This window comes from Myotis myotis, unplaced genomic scaffold (assembly GCF_014108235.1).
Source record: "Myotis myotis isolate mMyoMyo1 unplaced genomic scaffold, mMyoMyo1.p scaffold_m19_p_13, whole genome shotgun sequence".
In the NCBI taxonomy this organism is placed as follows: domain Eukaryota; kingdom Metazoa; phylum Chordata; class Mammalia; order Chiroptera; family Vespertilionidae; genus Myotis; species Myotis myotis.
The window spans coordinates 10,005,433-10,021,280 of record NW_023416317.1 but is presented as its reverse complement, the minus strand read 5'-3'; the positions used below and the strand labels follow the sequence as shown (position 1 = coordinate 10,021,280).

The following is a 15,848-nucleotide window of genomic DNA, read 5'->3' as shown; positions in this document are numbered from 1 at the left end:
GGGAACGGGGAGGTTTAATGGGGCAGAGTTTCAGGTTTACAAGATGAGAAGTCTGCACCGCAGTGTGGGCCGACCTAACGCTACTGAACTGTGCACCCAAAAGGTGGTAAGTTTTGTGTTATGTTAAAGTTATAGTGTTATATTGTTTAATAATAATCACACATGGGTGAACAGAACTTCAGGAAGGAACGAACACCAGGGAGAGTAATGCGTGGTTAGCATAAAAGAATTTGACCACTTAAAGCAACGATGGGTTTTAAAACTTACGTGGAAATAAAGTATATGACGATGCATAAAAAGTGAGGTAGGCCAATGGAATTTAAAAATTGTATATTTCTCCCATTCTTAGGAGGTATTAAAAGTGCTAATTTAAGGTAAACTATCATAAATTTAGGATGTATATTGTAATCACTGAAAGGATCATGTAAGAAATTATAAACAAAAAGCAAATACAGAGGAACAAGGAAATAATATGATTCCACTTATATGAAGTTCAAAACTAGAATTCTGACCGAGGTCAGAATGTGGGTGCCTTGGGGAAAGGGGGTGGGTGTTGAGCGGGTGGGGCACAGGCAGAGCAGCTGGGGTGCGGGAGCATGCCTGTACTCAGTGTGGGTGTAGTCACACGGGTGTTTACAGGGGTAAACATTAATTGGACTATACCCTTAAGACTTGTACATTTTACTCTATGTAAGCTTTCCCTCAGTAAGTCATAAATCAGTAACAATTTTTAAAAATTTTAAACTAACAGCTTAAGACAAGATTCAGCAAATTATGGCCCACAGGCCAAATGCAGCCCTCTGCGTGTTTTTTAATGACTCACAGTCTGAGAAGCGTTTGTTGTTCCTAAGTGGCTGGGAGAAAATCTAAAAAGGAATGATATTTCATTCCATGCAAATTGTATGTAATTCACAATTATGTCTGTAAGTAAGGTTTTGTTGGAACAAAAACAACAAAATTCATGGTTTACAATGTAATTTCTTTGTTTCTCAGCTAATACCACTCGAATATTCCAAGGGACCAGGATTGTGAAAACAGGAGTGGTAAGTAGGGAATGTTTTGTAAGTAGTTAATTGCTTTGTCCTGGTTGTTAATTTGCATGCAGTTGAAACTGTCACCACGAGGTGGCAGTATGATGTTGTGAAACTGCTTCATGGGAAAAAGTGAAGATACAGAAACACTATGTATAATTCAATCCATTAGAAAAACAAGCTGTGCAGCAGAGTTAAAGCAGTAGCGTTATATGGTATAATTTTTGTCAAGGTGAAAAATTCTCCGGTTTTTAATTCTTTATTATCTGTAGGGTCATAGGATGTAAGATTGCACAGGTCAGCCAGCTCCAAGCCCTTGGTTGGACATACGCTGAAATTCCCAGAGGTTGTCATTTGCTCAAAGCTATGTGGATTTTCAAATTTATGTAGGCTGAAAAACAAATATGTAGCCTCAATCAATATCTAAGTTTTCCCATTTCTAGTGCAACTAATAATCATAACAGTGATCACATGGTTGATAACAACAATAGCCTAACACTTACTCAGCATTTCCTGGGTTTCAAGCACAGGTTATTTTATTATTGTACTTACTCCTCACAGCCTCCCACAAGATTGGTGTTACTGTTATTCCCCTTTTATGGTTCAGGAAACCGAGGCTCCGTGGGTTGTGGTGATGTGCCCAGCATCACCCGGAGAGCGCGAGGGGTCTTCGCTCAGCCGGGGCTGCCTGACTTCGTTGATTGAGTGCCCCATCGTGTGTGGCATCGGGCTTTCATTAACCAACTTAAGAACTCTACATTTGCTAACTCGATCCTCTTTGAACTACAGAGTTTTCTAATTAAAACCTCGCGATAAAACGATAAAATCTAAGGTGTCCTGGCATATTGTTTTGAACGGATTTCTGGCTGTCAGAACCAACATTAAGCTCAGAACTCCGCGGCCCTGGCTGTTTCCCCAGCTCCCGCCCTAGTGCAGTCCCACCCTTAGCGCAGCCCCATCTTTGAGCACCAGGTTAGCCCGGTGGGGAGAGTGAGCTGCGGTTTGGATACAAGCTGCCCTTGACATCTCTGTGCCTCAGTTTCCTCCTCTGTAAAATGGGTGATGACCATCCCGGATGGTGTGGGAAGCCCGGCACGTTGCTGGCAGCTGTTAAGTGGAGCAGTGATCGCTGTCATGTCCGTGGGCAAAGGTTTTACCCTGGATAAACCCAGAGACTCTGAAGGGTGCAGGACGTGGGGTGCGGGCTGTGAACAGGTCCCAGAGCCTGCAGGGTGGCCCGCCCCGCAGGCGTGGATGGGACACTCCCCTGTCCCTCTACTTCCTCCCTGTCAGATGGCGGGACCCGGTCCAGGAGGGCCTTCTGGACCCAAGAGCGGGGTCTTGTCCACAAGCGCCAGAGACATAAGAAAGCGAGGCCTCCCGCCGCGTCCAGGGCCACCCAAGAGCAGCTGACCAGCTGGTGTTGCCAACTGACCACTCGTTTGATATTTGTCTTTCAGCCTAATTTAATGCTACTCACTTTGGGGCCGCTTGGCTCCTCCTGAGCAATCGCAGTGAAAGCGGGGCTTGATCTGTGTGCGAAGGGACTGTAAACCATTACAGCGGAGGTGGCCGTCCGTGGCCACCTGAGTCAGCTTTGGCGCCGAGCTTCGGGAAAGCCCACGCGTAAAACAAACACCCGCAAAACCCTCTGCGGGCCATAGCCAGGACCTCCCTCCCAGCCTAATGACCGACGCTTCTCTGCTCTCTCTTCTTTGTTCCTCCCCCACCCCTGGTGGCCCTTTCAAGCCCACGGCGTCTCCTGCCTCTTCGGCCGACATGGCCCCCATCAGCTCGGGGTCTTCGACCTGGACATCCTCCGGCATCCCCTTCTCGTTCGTTTCCATGGCGACCGGGATGGGCCCATCCTCCAGCGGCAGCCAGGCGACGGTGGCCTCGGTGGTCACCAGCACGCTCCTGGCCGGCCTGGGCTTCGGCGGCGGCGGCATCTCCTCCTTCCCCAGCACCGTGTGGCCCACGCGCCTCCCCACGGCCGCGGCGGCCAGCAAGCAGGCGGGCAGGCCGGTCCTGGCCGCCACCGAGGCCGCGGCTTCTCCCGCCCCGGACGGCGACGCCGCGCCGAGCAGGGACGGCGAGGGCACCGAGGAAGGGGCAAAGGATGAGAAGAGTGAGAGTGAGGACGGGGAGCGGGAGCACGAGGAGGAGGGGGAGAAGGACTCCGAGAAGAAGCAGAAGAGCGGGGAGACCCACGCCGCCCAGGGCCCGAGCCAGGCCGAGCCCACCCCCGTGCCCTCGTCTTCCGGTAGAACTGCCCAGGACGGGGGGCATCAGACTATACCGGGGCCCCAGCGCGACCACACTGCCGTCCCCACGGACCAGCCCGATGACACGAGGGGTGCCCGCCTGGGCTCCGAGTCGGTCACCTCCACCCAAGTGCCCCCCACCGTCACAGAGGAGCCCTACGAAGGGAGTGATCGCAAGAGCCCCGCACTGCCATCTAGAAAGCCCATGTCCCGAGGGGACCGCTTTTCCGAGGACAGCAAGTTCATCACTGTCAACCCAGGTAGGTGGCATCCTCATCCGGCTCCGTGCTCTGTGAGGAGCCTTGCCCTTTAAAAATAATTGGGTTAGGTGTGCCGATCCAGAACGTGCCAGCGCTCCCGGAATGCCTGTGCCGGGGACAGAAGATGTGTGTGTGTGTGTGTGTGTGTGTGTGTGTGTCTGTGTTTTATTCCAGTAAGAGTAACCTGCTTCTTTACTGTTGTTGGAATAAGTCTTGCCTTGATCTTTGTTCCTGGTTAAATCCACTTTCCTCAAAGTAACGCTAAGGATTTCAACTGCACAATGAAGTACATGACTGAAGATGGCATCAATACTAAATTTATCCATTAAGATGTAATTCCTTACTCACTTATTCAACCTGTGATGACAGACTGCCTGCTTGGTGCCAGACACTGGGCTGGGTGCTGACCCAGGTGAGCCTGGCCCCGCCCCCTGAAGTTCATGGTGCAGAGGAGACGGAGGTGCTGGCAGGTACTGGGGTGCACGCCAGGAAGCGGGAGGCAGCATGGCAGAGAGCAAGCAAGGAAGGCGGCTGGAGGCAGAAAACGAGCTCACTGAGGGTGGAGGCTGTGAAACGGGAACAGAGGGAAGAGGGTGCTGTGGGAGAGGATAGTGAGCAGGGCGTGGGGAGTGGCGTTCACATGGAGCCTAACGGATGAGCGGCTCACGTCGGGAGAGCTGGTATACCCGCGGTCCCACCCAAGAAAGGGGCTCTCCACCCAGAGACCCGGGTTACAGGGGTGAGGCCAGGGCGTGGCTGGTCAGGCCTCCGCGGTGAGGGTGTGATCTGTCACTCTGACCGGTGGCAGTTTTGCTTTGTCATATGTTCAGATGTTAATGAACCCCCCCCACCCCCACCCCCCATGGTGTCTCCGAGGAAGCCTTGAGCATCAGGGGTTGTTACTGTTGTGAGGTGTTTTCTTAATAAGAAGTCCTTCCTTTTGCCAGACTACAAGATGTTTAACAACAATTTTTTGCATCTAAGCTGTTTGGGAGTTATAAGAGTGCAAAAAAAAAAAAAAAGCAACTGGTAAATATTTATTTGCTTTTGCACTTGTAAACATTAAAATTCATCTAAAGCTGAGATCTCGTATGTTAAGATACAACTTAGAATAAATTTTCATGTTTTGAATTGCGTGCTCCCAAAAGCCGGGCTGGCCTCCTTTCTGGAAGTGCGGGCTCCTGTGGGTGCGCGCAGTGGGTCCTGGTTTAGGGGAAGGTGCCGAGCAGCTTCTGCGGAACTGAGCGCAGGGAAGACCTGGCCACCTGTGAGGCTGTTGGAAGCCATTCCTACACGAACCGTGACATTCCCTCTAGGAATCGCTGTGAAAAAGTCGAATTTCTTAGACTGGAAGATATTCAGGAAATATTTATGGAGTACCCAGTGTGTACCAGGCACTGAACTAGGCGTTGGGAATAGAACACAGATCAAAGCGGGTCCCTGCTCTTCTGGGGTTTAGGTTCTAGCGGGGGCGCTGGAATATTCCAGGAAACAAATGCTTAACTCCACAGAGTGGTCAGTGCCAGAGTGGGCACAGCGACCGTGGAGCCTGGAGTGGTGAAGGAGTGACGTTTGAGCAGAGACCCAAGTATGAGAAGGAGCTGGCCATGCAGAGATCCGTGTAGGAACCTTCCAGAGTCCCCAAAGGGGGTGCTACTTGGAGCAGTCGGGGAGACGTGGCCAGTCTGGCCACCAGTCAGGAGGGGGATGTGGGATGGCTCAAGCGGGAAGGGGCTCGTCAGCCAGGCTGAGGACTGGGCGCTGACAGACGGAAAACCAGCGGTGGATTTCAGTAGAAGACAGTCAGCCATGAGCTTTTGGGGGAGATGGCTCAGCCTCAGGGTGGAGATTATGGGGTGGGAGGGGGGACGCAAGAGTGGACACAGGAATCCCAGTTCGGAGGTGATGGTGATGGTGATGGTGATGGTGGCTGGCCAGCGTGGTTCTCCCAAGACAAGTGGTGGCCCTGGAACTGATGCTGGAGCTTGAGCGGTTCAGGCTCTGCCCCGAGGGCTGGCAGAGCAGTGGCCTCAGAGGCTCCTCTACGCACTGCTCTCCCACCTCCTGAGACAGGTGACGGCTGAGGGCTGCGGTGGGAGTGTTCACACTGAGAGGCGGCGGTGGGAGCGTTCACACTGTGAGAGGCTGCGGTGGGAGCGTTCACACTGTGAGAGGCTGCGGTGGGAGTGTTCACACTGTGAGAGGCGGCGGTGGGAGTGTTCACACTGAGAGGCGGCGGTGGGAGTGTTCCCACCGTGAGAGGCTGCGGTGGGAGTGTTCACACTGAGAGAGGCTGCGGTGGGAGTGTTCACACTGAGAGGCTGCGGTGGGAGCGTTCACACTGTGAGAGGCCGCGGTGGCAGCGTTCACACTGTGAGAGGCCGCGGTGGGAGTGTCCACACTGTGAGAGGCTGCGGTGGGAGTGTTCACACTGAGAGGCTGCGGTGGGAGTGTTCCCACCGTGAGAGGCTGCGGTGGGAGTGTTCACAGTGAGAGAGGCTGCGGTGGGAGTGTTCACACTGAGAGGCTGCGGTGGGAGTGTTCACACTGTGAGAGGCGGCGGTGGGAGTGTTCACACTGAGAGGCTGCGGTGGGAGCGTTCACACTGAGGCTGCGGTGGGAGCGTTCACACTGAGAGGCTGCGGTGGGAGTGTTCACACTGTGAGAGGCGGCGGTGGGAGTGTTCACACTGAGAGGCTGCGGTGGGAGTGTTCACACTGTGAGAGGCTGCGGTGGGAGTGTTCACACTGTGAGAGGCGGCGGTGGGAGTGTTCACACTGAGAGGCTGCGGTGGGAGCGTTCACACTGAGAGGCTGTGGTGGGAGTGTTCACACTGTGAGAGGCGGCAGTGGGAGTGTTCACACTGAGAGGCTGCGGTGGGAGTGTTCACACTGTGAGAGGCTGCAGTGGGAGTGTTCACACTGTGAGAGGCTGCGGTGGGAGTGTTCACACTGAGAGAGGCTGCGGTGGGAGTGTTCACACTGTGAGAGGCTGCGGTGGGAGTGTTCACACTGTGAGAGGCTGCGGTGGGAGTGTTCACACTGTGAGAGGCTGCAGTGGGAGTGTTCACACTGTGAGAGGCTGCAGTGGGGCGGCCCTGGGGCGCGTCCCAGGTGAGGGAATGAGTCATGGCAGCTGGACTCCAATCCCAGCTCCCGGAGAGAGTGGTGAAGGAACAGATGTCAGCCTGGGGGAGTCCCGGCTCCAGGTGTGGGCGTGTGGGTCCCCAGCTTCAACCGTCAGGAGTCACAGAGTCTGCGATCTTGGCAGATTTGCTTTTGGAGTCAGGTCACCCGGAAGGCTCTGTGCCTTGTCCACTCAGGGTCCTCGGGCCCGTCTTTGCTCAGTGTCCTTCTGTCCTAACAGCCGTTAGTGCGGAAGGAGGTGTCGATAAACGGAGTCACCTGTCTGTGACGAGAAGGGAGGAGCCCAGTCGAGATGGGGGCTACGAGGAGGCCCCAGCTGGTCTGCGTTTCACGGGCATCCTGGACCTTGGGGAGCAGGAGAAGACTGGTCCCCAACGACCTGGCATTGAAAATGACACCCCAGAACTCTGCTCCGTCCCCAACACTGCAAATCAGAGCGCCTCCCTCGGCGCCTCTGTTTCAGCGGGAAGGTTCGCTGCTTCCCGAGGGGAAAGCGATCCTGCTTTAGAGTTCCAGGCCATTCAAGTGTCAGGGTGGGGGTGGTGACTGTGCAAGCCAGAGGCCAGCCAGCGTGTTCCGCAAAGGGCCAGACAGTAACACTGTCAGGTTTGTGGGCCATCGGTCTGTGTTGCCCTACTCCACGCCACCGTGGGGCCCAGAAGTAACCAATCAGCACTGAGCAGGTGCGGTCAGCTCCACCCAAACTCTTTACAAAAACGGACAGTGGGCCAGGTTTGATCTGCGAGCCGTCCGTTGCTGACCGACCCCTCGTTTAAGCAGCAATGTCTGTGCCTGTTGTCAGGAAAGGGTGTAAGTTGAGGGTAAAACGCACAAATCCCCCTCAGTTTGCTTCCCTCCTTCCCTCGCTTTCCCCTGTCTGCCTCCTCCAGCTTGGTATTTATTTTTGAAATGAATTCTCTGTCGTTTTTATCTGAGTTGTGACTTACTTCGAAGACCTTTGCATGTACATTTTTAAAAATGTATTCCACATTTATTTTTTTCTTCACATTAAGTAAAAACAACTATTACGATCAATATTTACTATGTGAAGAAAAGTGTTAGCATTTAAAGTTACAAACTATGTTTTTACCAGCATCTCCAAGAGACTTGTTTAAATTCACTTGATGTCTGATAACATCTTCTCAAGGCCTATGAGTGGTAGCTTTAGTATATTAATTCACAAGGAAAGAGAGGAGGAGGAATTTCTCTGTTGATGAAATGGCACAAATGTAGGCACCTACAGAAATCAGACAAGTGATATCCATGAGAGAAGAGGACCAGGTGCTAGACATTAGGGAGTGGTGAGGACTGTGGCAAACTAGACAGCACATGTCCTTTCTAAAGAGGCCACCTCACTCAGTTCCAACTGGTTGCAGTCAGTGAGAATGCCTAGCGAGCCAGAAATCCAGATCTTTGTGGAGCATCTCCCAATTTTTCAGTGAATTCATATTTTTTAAACAATTTCATTTTTGTCTTATTTTTCCCCCCTTCATATGTGCCAACAGGTAGGAACCATGGTGCTTGGCCTCTGCAGTAGCGTTGATCGCCATAGTTGCACCTGCCCTAGAAGCTGATCAGGCGGATTGGAGGCCTGCATGCAGGCACGCTGCCCCTCACCACGCGTTTTGTCAGCATCTATTTAGTGCGAAGCCCTCAGTGGGATGTGTGCTGCATGGAAATGCAACACGGTCCCTCTGTCCGCAGCCACAGCCTGAATGTGGTAGAGACACCCCCAGAATTCACTAGATGTGGGAAAACGTTCTTGGGGCGGGTGCAGAACAGAATGCCCTGAGGAAGCATGTCAGGGTGGGCGCCGTCTACCCACCCAGCACTTACTGCCAGGGTTTCCTTTCTGGCCTCCACGAATCAAGGAAACCGTTTTTCCGGACTGAATCCTGCTCAGAACCCCAGTTTAAACACCCCTCCCCGAAAGCTCCTCCGGGCTGGCCCTGAGCCAGTGCTGAAGGAGCGGGCCGGTTCAGGGGTCAGCAAACAGTCTCCAGGCCACACCTGGTGTGTGGGAGATGTTGTCTGGCTCAGGAGCTAAGACTGGACAGGGCTGGTCAGAGCCTGGGGCTGCTGTGCTGCTCTCAGCCCGAGTGGGGGGTGCTGAGCCCCAGCCTCCCCTCTGCTCAGCTGGGCAAAGCCTGAGAACCTCTGGCACTCTCCAGCTCCGAGGAACCCAGCTGAGAACCTCTGATTATGGACACAATGACCCCCGAGTTAGCGTTCATTCCGGGCTGTGCCAGTTACCCTGCAGCGCCCCCGCAAGGGCTGTGCTGGCGTTGCTGCCATTGGGCCACCGGGGCAACTGAGGCCCCGAGGCTAAGGAAGGTGCCCTGGATGACACAGCCCGTGGCACACAGGGCTCAAACAGGCCCTGAGTCCCGGGTCAGGGGAGGCCCAGGGCGCTCCTTCCCCGTGCTTTAGGCTTATTCCCCGAGCGGGGAACATGGGATGATTGCAGATGAAATGTTCATTATTTAGTGAATAGTTGAGTGTGTGTTTTAAAAAAAGATAGCAGTTTTCCATTCATGGCAGAGTTCTCAACCATATATGATCCCCCCGCCCGCCCCCTCAGGACATGTGGCAACACCTGGTTACATTTTGGGGGTCCTGACGGGAGGGGCTGCTGCACCCGACAGTGCGCAGGGCAGTCCCCACAGCACAGACCTCCTCGTCCAGAATGCCCGAAGGGCCGTGGTTGAGAGCCTGATTCACAGGATTAACAGAAAGTTTCCTTTTCCGAGAAGCTGATGTGAGGGAAACAAGAGTCGTTCATGCAAGGATAAAAAGAAGTCATGGTAAGGCCCGTGGAGATAGGGGAGGAACAGGATCCTCCGTTGGAGGACTGCAGGTGGGGAAACAGCCTCCTTTACTTAAACCCCCGCAACCCCTGCGTGATCACCGCCTAAAGCCGTTGAGCCTGGCTGGTGCTGTTGGCCAGCTCCCTTTGTGGGAGATGCTTCCCGGAGTGAGAGGAGGAGCCTGCATGGAGTGCTTTGGGGGCCACTCGCGGCCGGTGTGGCTCAGTTTCCTCCCAGAAAGTAGCTGGGTCCTTGGAAGTGTCCACCCTGCTGGGGGGTCGTCAACCGAGGGCAGATCGTATGTCTCACTGTGTGGGAACCCAGGCGCGTGCAGAGCGCGGGGCCTCAGAGCGCACAGTCAGGGGCGCACAGTCAGGGGCGCACAGTCAGGAGCGCAGGGTGAAAGAGTGTTTGACCTGCGGCGTTAGGCACGCAGCTCGCAGCTGCTGTCAGACTGATGGCGGGGCACCTGTGTCTGCGGTGCCGGGTGACTCAGGACCAGCCTGGAATTTACCGAACGCCCTCGTGTTCCAACACCCTGTTGAAGCAGACCTGACAGACTGCGGCTGATTGTCTGAGTGTGATGAGGTGGCTCCGGGGGATGTCAGGCGTGGGGTTCACGAGAACTCCAGGGAGGGTGGGGATGGAAACGTGGGGCCCTGCTCCCGCTCAGGTGATGGGAACCCGGAACCAGGGTGCCATCGCAGGGGAGTGTGGACTTGTCACCGACAGTCACGTCTCTGCAACAGTGGTTTACAGAATGTCAGGGCCCAAGAGCAATAAAGACAAATGCCACGGCCCCTTAAAGAAGCAGCCGCCTTTTCACCTCACACCTGTTAGGGGGGCTACTATCAAAATGCAAAACAAGGCAAAACAGAAAATGACAAGTGCTGGAGAGGGTGTGGGGAAGTCGGAGCCCTTGTGCACTGTGGGTGGGAGTGTAGACTGGCCAGTCACTATGGAAAACAGGATGGTGGTTCCTCAAAACATCAAAACTAGAACTACCCTGTGATCCAGCGTCAGGGTACCCGCCCCAAAGAACGGCAAGCGGGGTCTGGAAGAGACACTGGTGCTCATGCTCCTAGCGGCAATATGTACAGAAGCCAAGGGGAGAAGCCACCCAGATGCCCTGATGAGTGGGTAGACACAGTGGGGGACGTACACCCAATCATTAGATTCTAATGAATATTATTCAGCCTTAAAAAAGCGCATGCTCCGTGTGGATGAGCCTTGAGGAACTCACGCTGAGTGACATGAGCCAGTCACAGAGACAAGTACATGTGATTCCACTTACCCGGGTGCCCAGAGCAGTCAGTCACCATGACAGGAAGTAGAGTGGTGGCTGCAGGGCGAGGAGGGCGCGGATAATGGGGACAGATTTTCAGTTTTGCAGATTAAAACAGGTTCTGGAGACTGGTTGCCCAACGGTGTGAATATACTCCACACTACTAAGCTGGACTCTTAGAAAGGGCAAAAATGGGAACTTTTATGTGTTTTTTACCACAGTTGTAAAAAGAGCCGCCTTAATTCACAGATGAGGGTGGTTTTCACTCAGAACAAATGCAGTCAAGTTGCCCGCGATCGAACCAGGCTAGAGAGTTACGCGTGGGCGGCTTATCCCTCCCTGGATCTTTCTGGAAAAGGGAAGGAGTCCTGCGTCCTCCCCCCGGTCAGTGGGCCGTGGGCGCCAAGCCCCTTTCGTCCTGCCGACGGGTTGCTGTCCTGCCGCGGGAGCGCGCCCCTCCTGCAGCGCGGGCAGCGGGCAGCGTGTCGGGTCCATCTGACGCCTCCCGCCCGCGGCATCCACAGTGCAGTGCTCTCCGCTTTTATGTGCTGCTACTGGGATGAGAGCCAAGCCAGGAAAAGGCAAACAGCATTAATTCAGCGATGACATATGCCACTGAAAACTGTTTTTCTTTTCTTTTTTTTAAATTTTTTTAAAAGGCAGAGTGGAGGCACTTGCCTGGGTTCTGAAATGGAACCTGGAGGAAGGAGAGCTGTCTGCCAAGGGGGTGGCCACTTCCCTCGCCCCTGCAGGTGCTCTGGGAGGTTAGCCGCACCTTCCTCAGGGTCTCACTTGGAAGACGGTTCGGACAAAGGCGCTCTCTCTCTCTCTCTCTCTCTCTCTCTCTCTCTCTCTCTCTCTCTCTCTCTGAGTCCCGGCCCCACTGGCCCACCAGCAGCCCTTCATCTGCACCCACAGAGAGGTCCGTGTGGAGGGGCTGTTCGGGCCAAGAGCCCCTTTCAGTGGTAAGATGAGTAGCACGTGGGGTTTGCATTCTGCCCACCGTCTACCCTGTAGAGTAAGGAGGTGGGAGGAGATGTGACACGGGGTCCCTCAGGGACGCAAGGCCCTGCCTGGGTGGACTCTGAGGTCACTGGGCGTGTGGCCTATAGCGTTGGCCTCCTGCCCTATTTTCCGTGCGCAGGAGCTCAGGTCTTTGAGAGACTTGCCCGTCTGGCACCCCCTGCTGGAGCCCCGCAAATTCTTCTCATCTGCGGCTGATGTCTCTGGCCCCGTGATGGCGAACCTTTTGAGCTCGGCGTGTCAGCATTTTGAAAAACCCTAACTTAACTCTGGTGCCGTGTCACATATAGAAATTTTTTTGATATTTGCAACCATAGTAAAACAAAGACTTATATTTTTGATATTTATTTTATATATTTAAATGCCATTTAACAAAGAAAAATCAACAAAAAAAATGAGTTCGTGTGTCACCTCTGACACGCGTATCAAAGGTTCGCCATCACTGCTCTGGCCCGTCCCCAGAGCTTTGCTATGAGAGGGGTACATGGAGGGAGAATGGACGCTTCCATTGCCCTGGGACTAATCCCTGTTCTCAATTCAGCCAGCAAAGCCCTGGCTGACGTGGCCTCTGACTCTGCAGCTGGTCCCCTCTCCTCGTTCTCATACTCCCACCCCTTTAATTCTCGGTTCAGACCCCGTCCTTCCTGCCCTCGGCCTGGCTCACGCCCAGGTCTCACCCTCACGTCAGGGAGCACCCTCCAAAGCCCCTGGGCTAGAGCAGCTGTTCCCCCTTCCCTTTATTCTAATCGCTCGCTCCTGTGTCTGCCTCTCCCCCTTTAAATGATTTGTACTCCTCCCCCCGCGCCGCCTGCGTCTTTCTGGTGCGTCCGCAGCCCTGAGCACCATGCCCTGCACACAGTAGGGCTTGGCAGATACAGGCAGGCCTCATTTTGTGCAATTCGCTTCACTGCTCTTCGGGGTTACTGTGTTTTTTTACAAATTGAAGGCAAGACTCTCCACCGGCAGGAAGATTGCGACTCGCTTTATTGTGATACTCCCTTAGTTTGGGGGTCTGGACCCGAACCCGTAGTGGCTCCGAGGTGTGCCTGTAGCTGTCCAACAAAACGTGTGCAGCCGTGGGTGCGGAGGAGTGGCTGCCACTCTGGGAAGGCAGGTATGAACGCGGAGGGCTCTGCTGTGGTTTAATCGGGTGTGTCCACCTGCCCGGCCTCCTCCCCGTGAGCTGGGCAGAAATGGGGTGCTGCCTGCTTCACGAGGCGCTGCCTGCGCACAGGGCCGGCAGGAGGCGGTGGAGGGGACCCAGACTCGCGGCGCTCCAGGGAACCGGTGGAGGCTGCGACACACTCCCTTACTCGGGAGCCTGGCCTCTTTAAACATGTGCTCCCAAGGCCGCTGTCCCTCTCTGCTCGGCCCACCTTCTCTTGCTCAGAAACGCAGCCTGATTAGCCCTCCCTCTAGTCCAGTGGTTCTCAATCTTGGCTGCACATTAGAATCACCTGGGAATCGTTTTTAAAATCCTGATTTCTGGGCCTCATCCTCCGGAAATTCTGTTTCTTTGTTATGGGGCCACAACATTAGTAACAAAGAAACAGAATTTCCGGAGGATGAGGCCCAGAAATCAGGATTTTAAAAAGATTCCCAGGTGATTCTAACATGCAGCCAAGGTGGAGAACCACTGCTCTAGTCCGTCCTGAGAGGGACTCGCTGGCAGAGGCTGGCCTCCTTTCCCAGCGCAGGAGTCCTGGCGAGCGCACGGCAGCCTGAGCCGGCTTTGGCTCTGTCCGGCGGCTTCTCCGCGGTCGCAGTTAACCTTGGCTTTCTCACCACCCGCCTCCCACCTACGCCTCTGCTCACCTGTACTCTCCCCAGCCCCGCACCACACCTGTGCTCCATTCGGGCCACCTGGAGGCTTCCAGGCACCTGCCACGCCACGCGAGAGAGCAGGCTTTCCCCCGACCCTGAGACGGGCAGGTGCTGCCGGGTAAGAGCAGGCTCGGCTCCCCTGTGGACCCCTCGCCCAGGCTGCTGCTCCCAGGCAGGCTTGCTGGGCAGCGTGGGGCAGGGCGTCCTCCGCCGCTGCAGCTTAGAGCTTTTGGGCGGTTGGGGGAGGGTGATGCCATCAAAGGCAACGCTGGAGAGACAGGAACTCCAGGGCTCTGGGTGCTGAGGACTGAGGGCTGCCCAGGGAGGGGGGCGGGGGCTCCTGCTGGGCTGGGCTGGGTGCTGTGCTCACCAAGCAGCTGAGGTTCCAGGGCCGGAGCATCCTTGTCCTTGCTGCAGCCACAATCACCTCGGCTGGGACACTGGGGGCCCCTCCATGACTGTCTGTTAGGGAGAGGCAGCTCCCCCGTGCAGAATTGGGGTGCTCTTATTAGGGGAAGGTGATGGCTGCTGAGCTCCCAGAGAATATTCATAACCATTGTCTTCAGAGCCGGTTCATGTAGCAAACCCATCGTGCCATTTCCCTGCCCTGCGCCAGCGAGCCCAGAGGCGCCGGCCTCTCCAGGGGTGCGGGTGCTACTGCCTTCAGGCTCCACGCCTCCCCAGTGCCCAGGCCGCTCTGGCTCAGCGACGTCCTTGCAGGGAGGTGGGGTGCCTGTCTCCGCAGCTCTCCTTACAACCACCTTGAACTCTGCCTGCAAACCCACCCCACTGGTGGTGCAGGAAAGGCCGGGTTTGGGTTGGGCTGCAGATGCCCCTCCTGTCACCGGGCAGTCAGCACGGAGCCCAGGTCTGTGTGGGCACCCGCACCGGAGCAGAACGCGGCCACCCTGGCGCCCCTCCCTGCCGGCTCTGTCCTCTAACTGGCATGGTCTCTCTTTGCAGCAGAAAAGAACACCTCTGGGATGATAAGCCGCCCTTCCCCAGGGAGGATGGAGTGGATCATCCCCCTGATTGTGGTGTCAGCCTTGACCTTCGTGTGCCTCATCCTTCTCATCGCTGTGCTGGTTTACTGGAGGTGAGTGAGCCAGGCAGCACCTGTGTGTGTGGGGGGGGGCGGGGGGGAGGTCTGCTGGAAGCATGCTGGCGGGGGCGGGGGGGCGGGAGCAGAGGCCTTGGCCCCTTCTCTCTGAAAGGAGAGGCAACTGGAGAGCTGCTCCTGTCAACACCTGGGGGAGCTGTAGCAGGAGGAAGCCAGTGGGTAGAGCGGCTCTGAGGTCAGGGTACCTAGGAGGAGCTTCTGGGATCTAGTGCCCAAGAGGCTGTGCTTGGGAACCAGGGGGATCCGGGTCCGGATCCCAGCCCTGCTTCTTGCTGGTGCCACCCCATCTCCACGTGGAGCTCCTGTGTCTAACCCTGCCACACGAGCTAATGAGCTCCATGGCTTTCCGGTTCCTCTGAGGCCGTGCCTCACTGTCACATCCGCATAAGACCTCTTCCCCTTGGTTTCCTGTAGCTCGTTGCTGAAAATGGAGTGATAGGAACACATTGAGCATGCTCTGTGGCACTTGGACATGTGAGATACAAATGGCTGATGGTAAGCCATCCTTGTACACCGGTGTCCTGGACCAGGTCTCACCGCTTCCCCCGGGAAGCCTGCTGGCAGCTTCCGCTTGGAAGTTGGGTGTTTCTCAGCTACCCCCTCAGCCAGGTGTAGCTGCGGGAGAAGGCGCCCACGTGGTCGGCCTGGCTGCTTTCACCTCTCAGACAAGCTGGAGGCTCCTGCCCTTTAACAGCTTCTCAGTGAGGGGCAGGTGTCGTATCCCTCCCTCCCTCTTTCCCCTTCATTCAGTCCATTGGGAGCCCCTACTGTGTGCCAGGCGCTCTTCTGGGCCGTGGTGATACACAATGAGCCAAACTAGACAAAAATCCCTGCTCTCAGGGGCTTACATTCCAGTGAGGGAGACAGGCAGTAAACAGCACTAGTGAGTAAAGGAGGTAACACCCAAGATGGTGTTGCACCATCAGCTTAGCACGTGTCTCGTATGACAAATATCCAATAAGAGACAGTGAGACTAAAGATAGTTATTGGGTAGGGATGAGTGTTCAGAGTAGATAAGGGAGGTGTAACTGGTGAGTGGTATTGGAGCAGAGACCTAAAGGAAGAAGGAAATGCGCTCCATTTGGGAC

General features: G+C 55.2%; 1 protein-coding gene across 3 annotated transcripts in view; it reads left to right on the top strand.

Annotated features, from left to right (window-relative positions):
* PTPRG (protein tyrosine phosphatase receptor type G) overlaps nt 1-15,848 on the top strand; it is a 677,374-nt gene that overhangs the window by 593,744 nt on the left and 67,782 nt on the right. For 2 of the 3 annotated variants that reach the window (XM_036331714.1, XM_036331716.1), the window contains exons 11-13: nt 994-1,043; nt 2,781-3,555; nt 14,604-14,736. In XM_036331714.1, coding sequence (XP_036187607.1) covers nt 994-1,043; nt 2,781-3,555; nt 14,604-14,736 — 958 coding nt within the window. The remainder of the gene's footprint in view (nt 1-993; nt 1,044-2,780; nt 3,556-14,603; nt 14,737-15,848) is intronic. The other variant, XM_036331715.1, reaches the window with a different exon arrangement.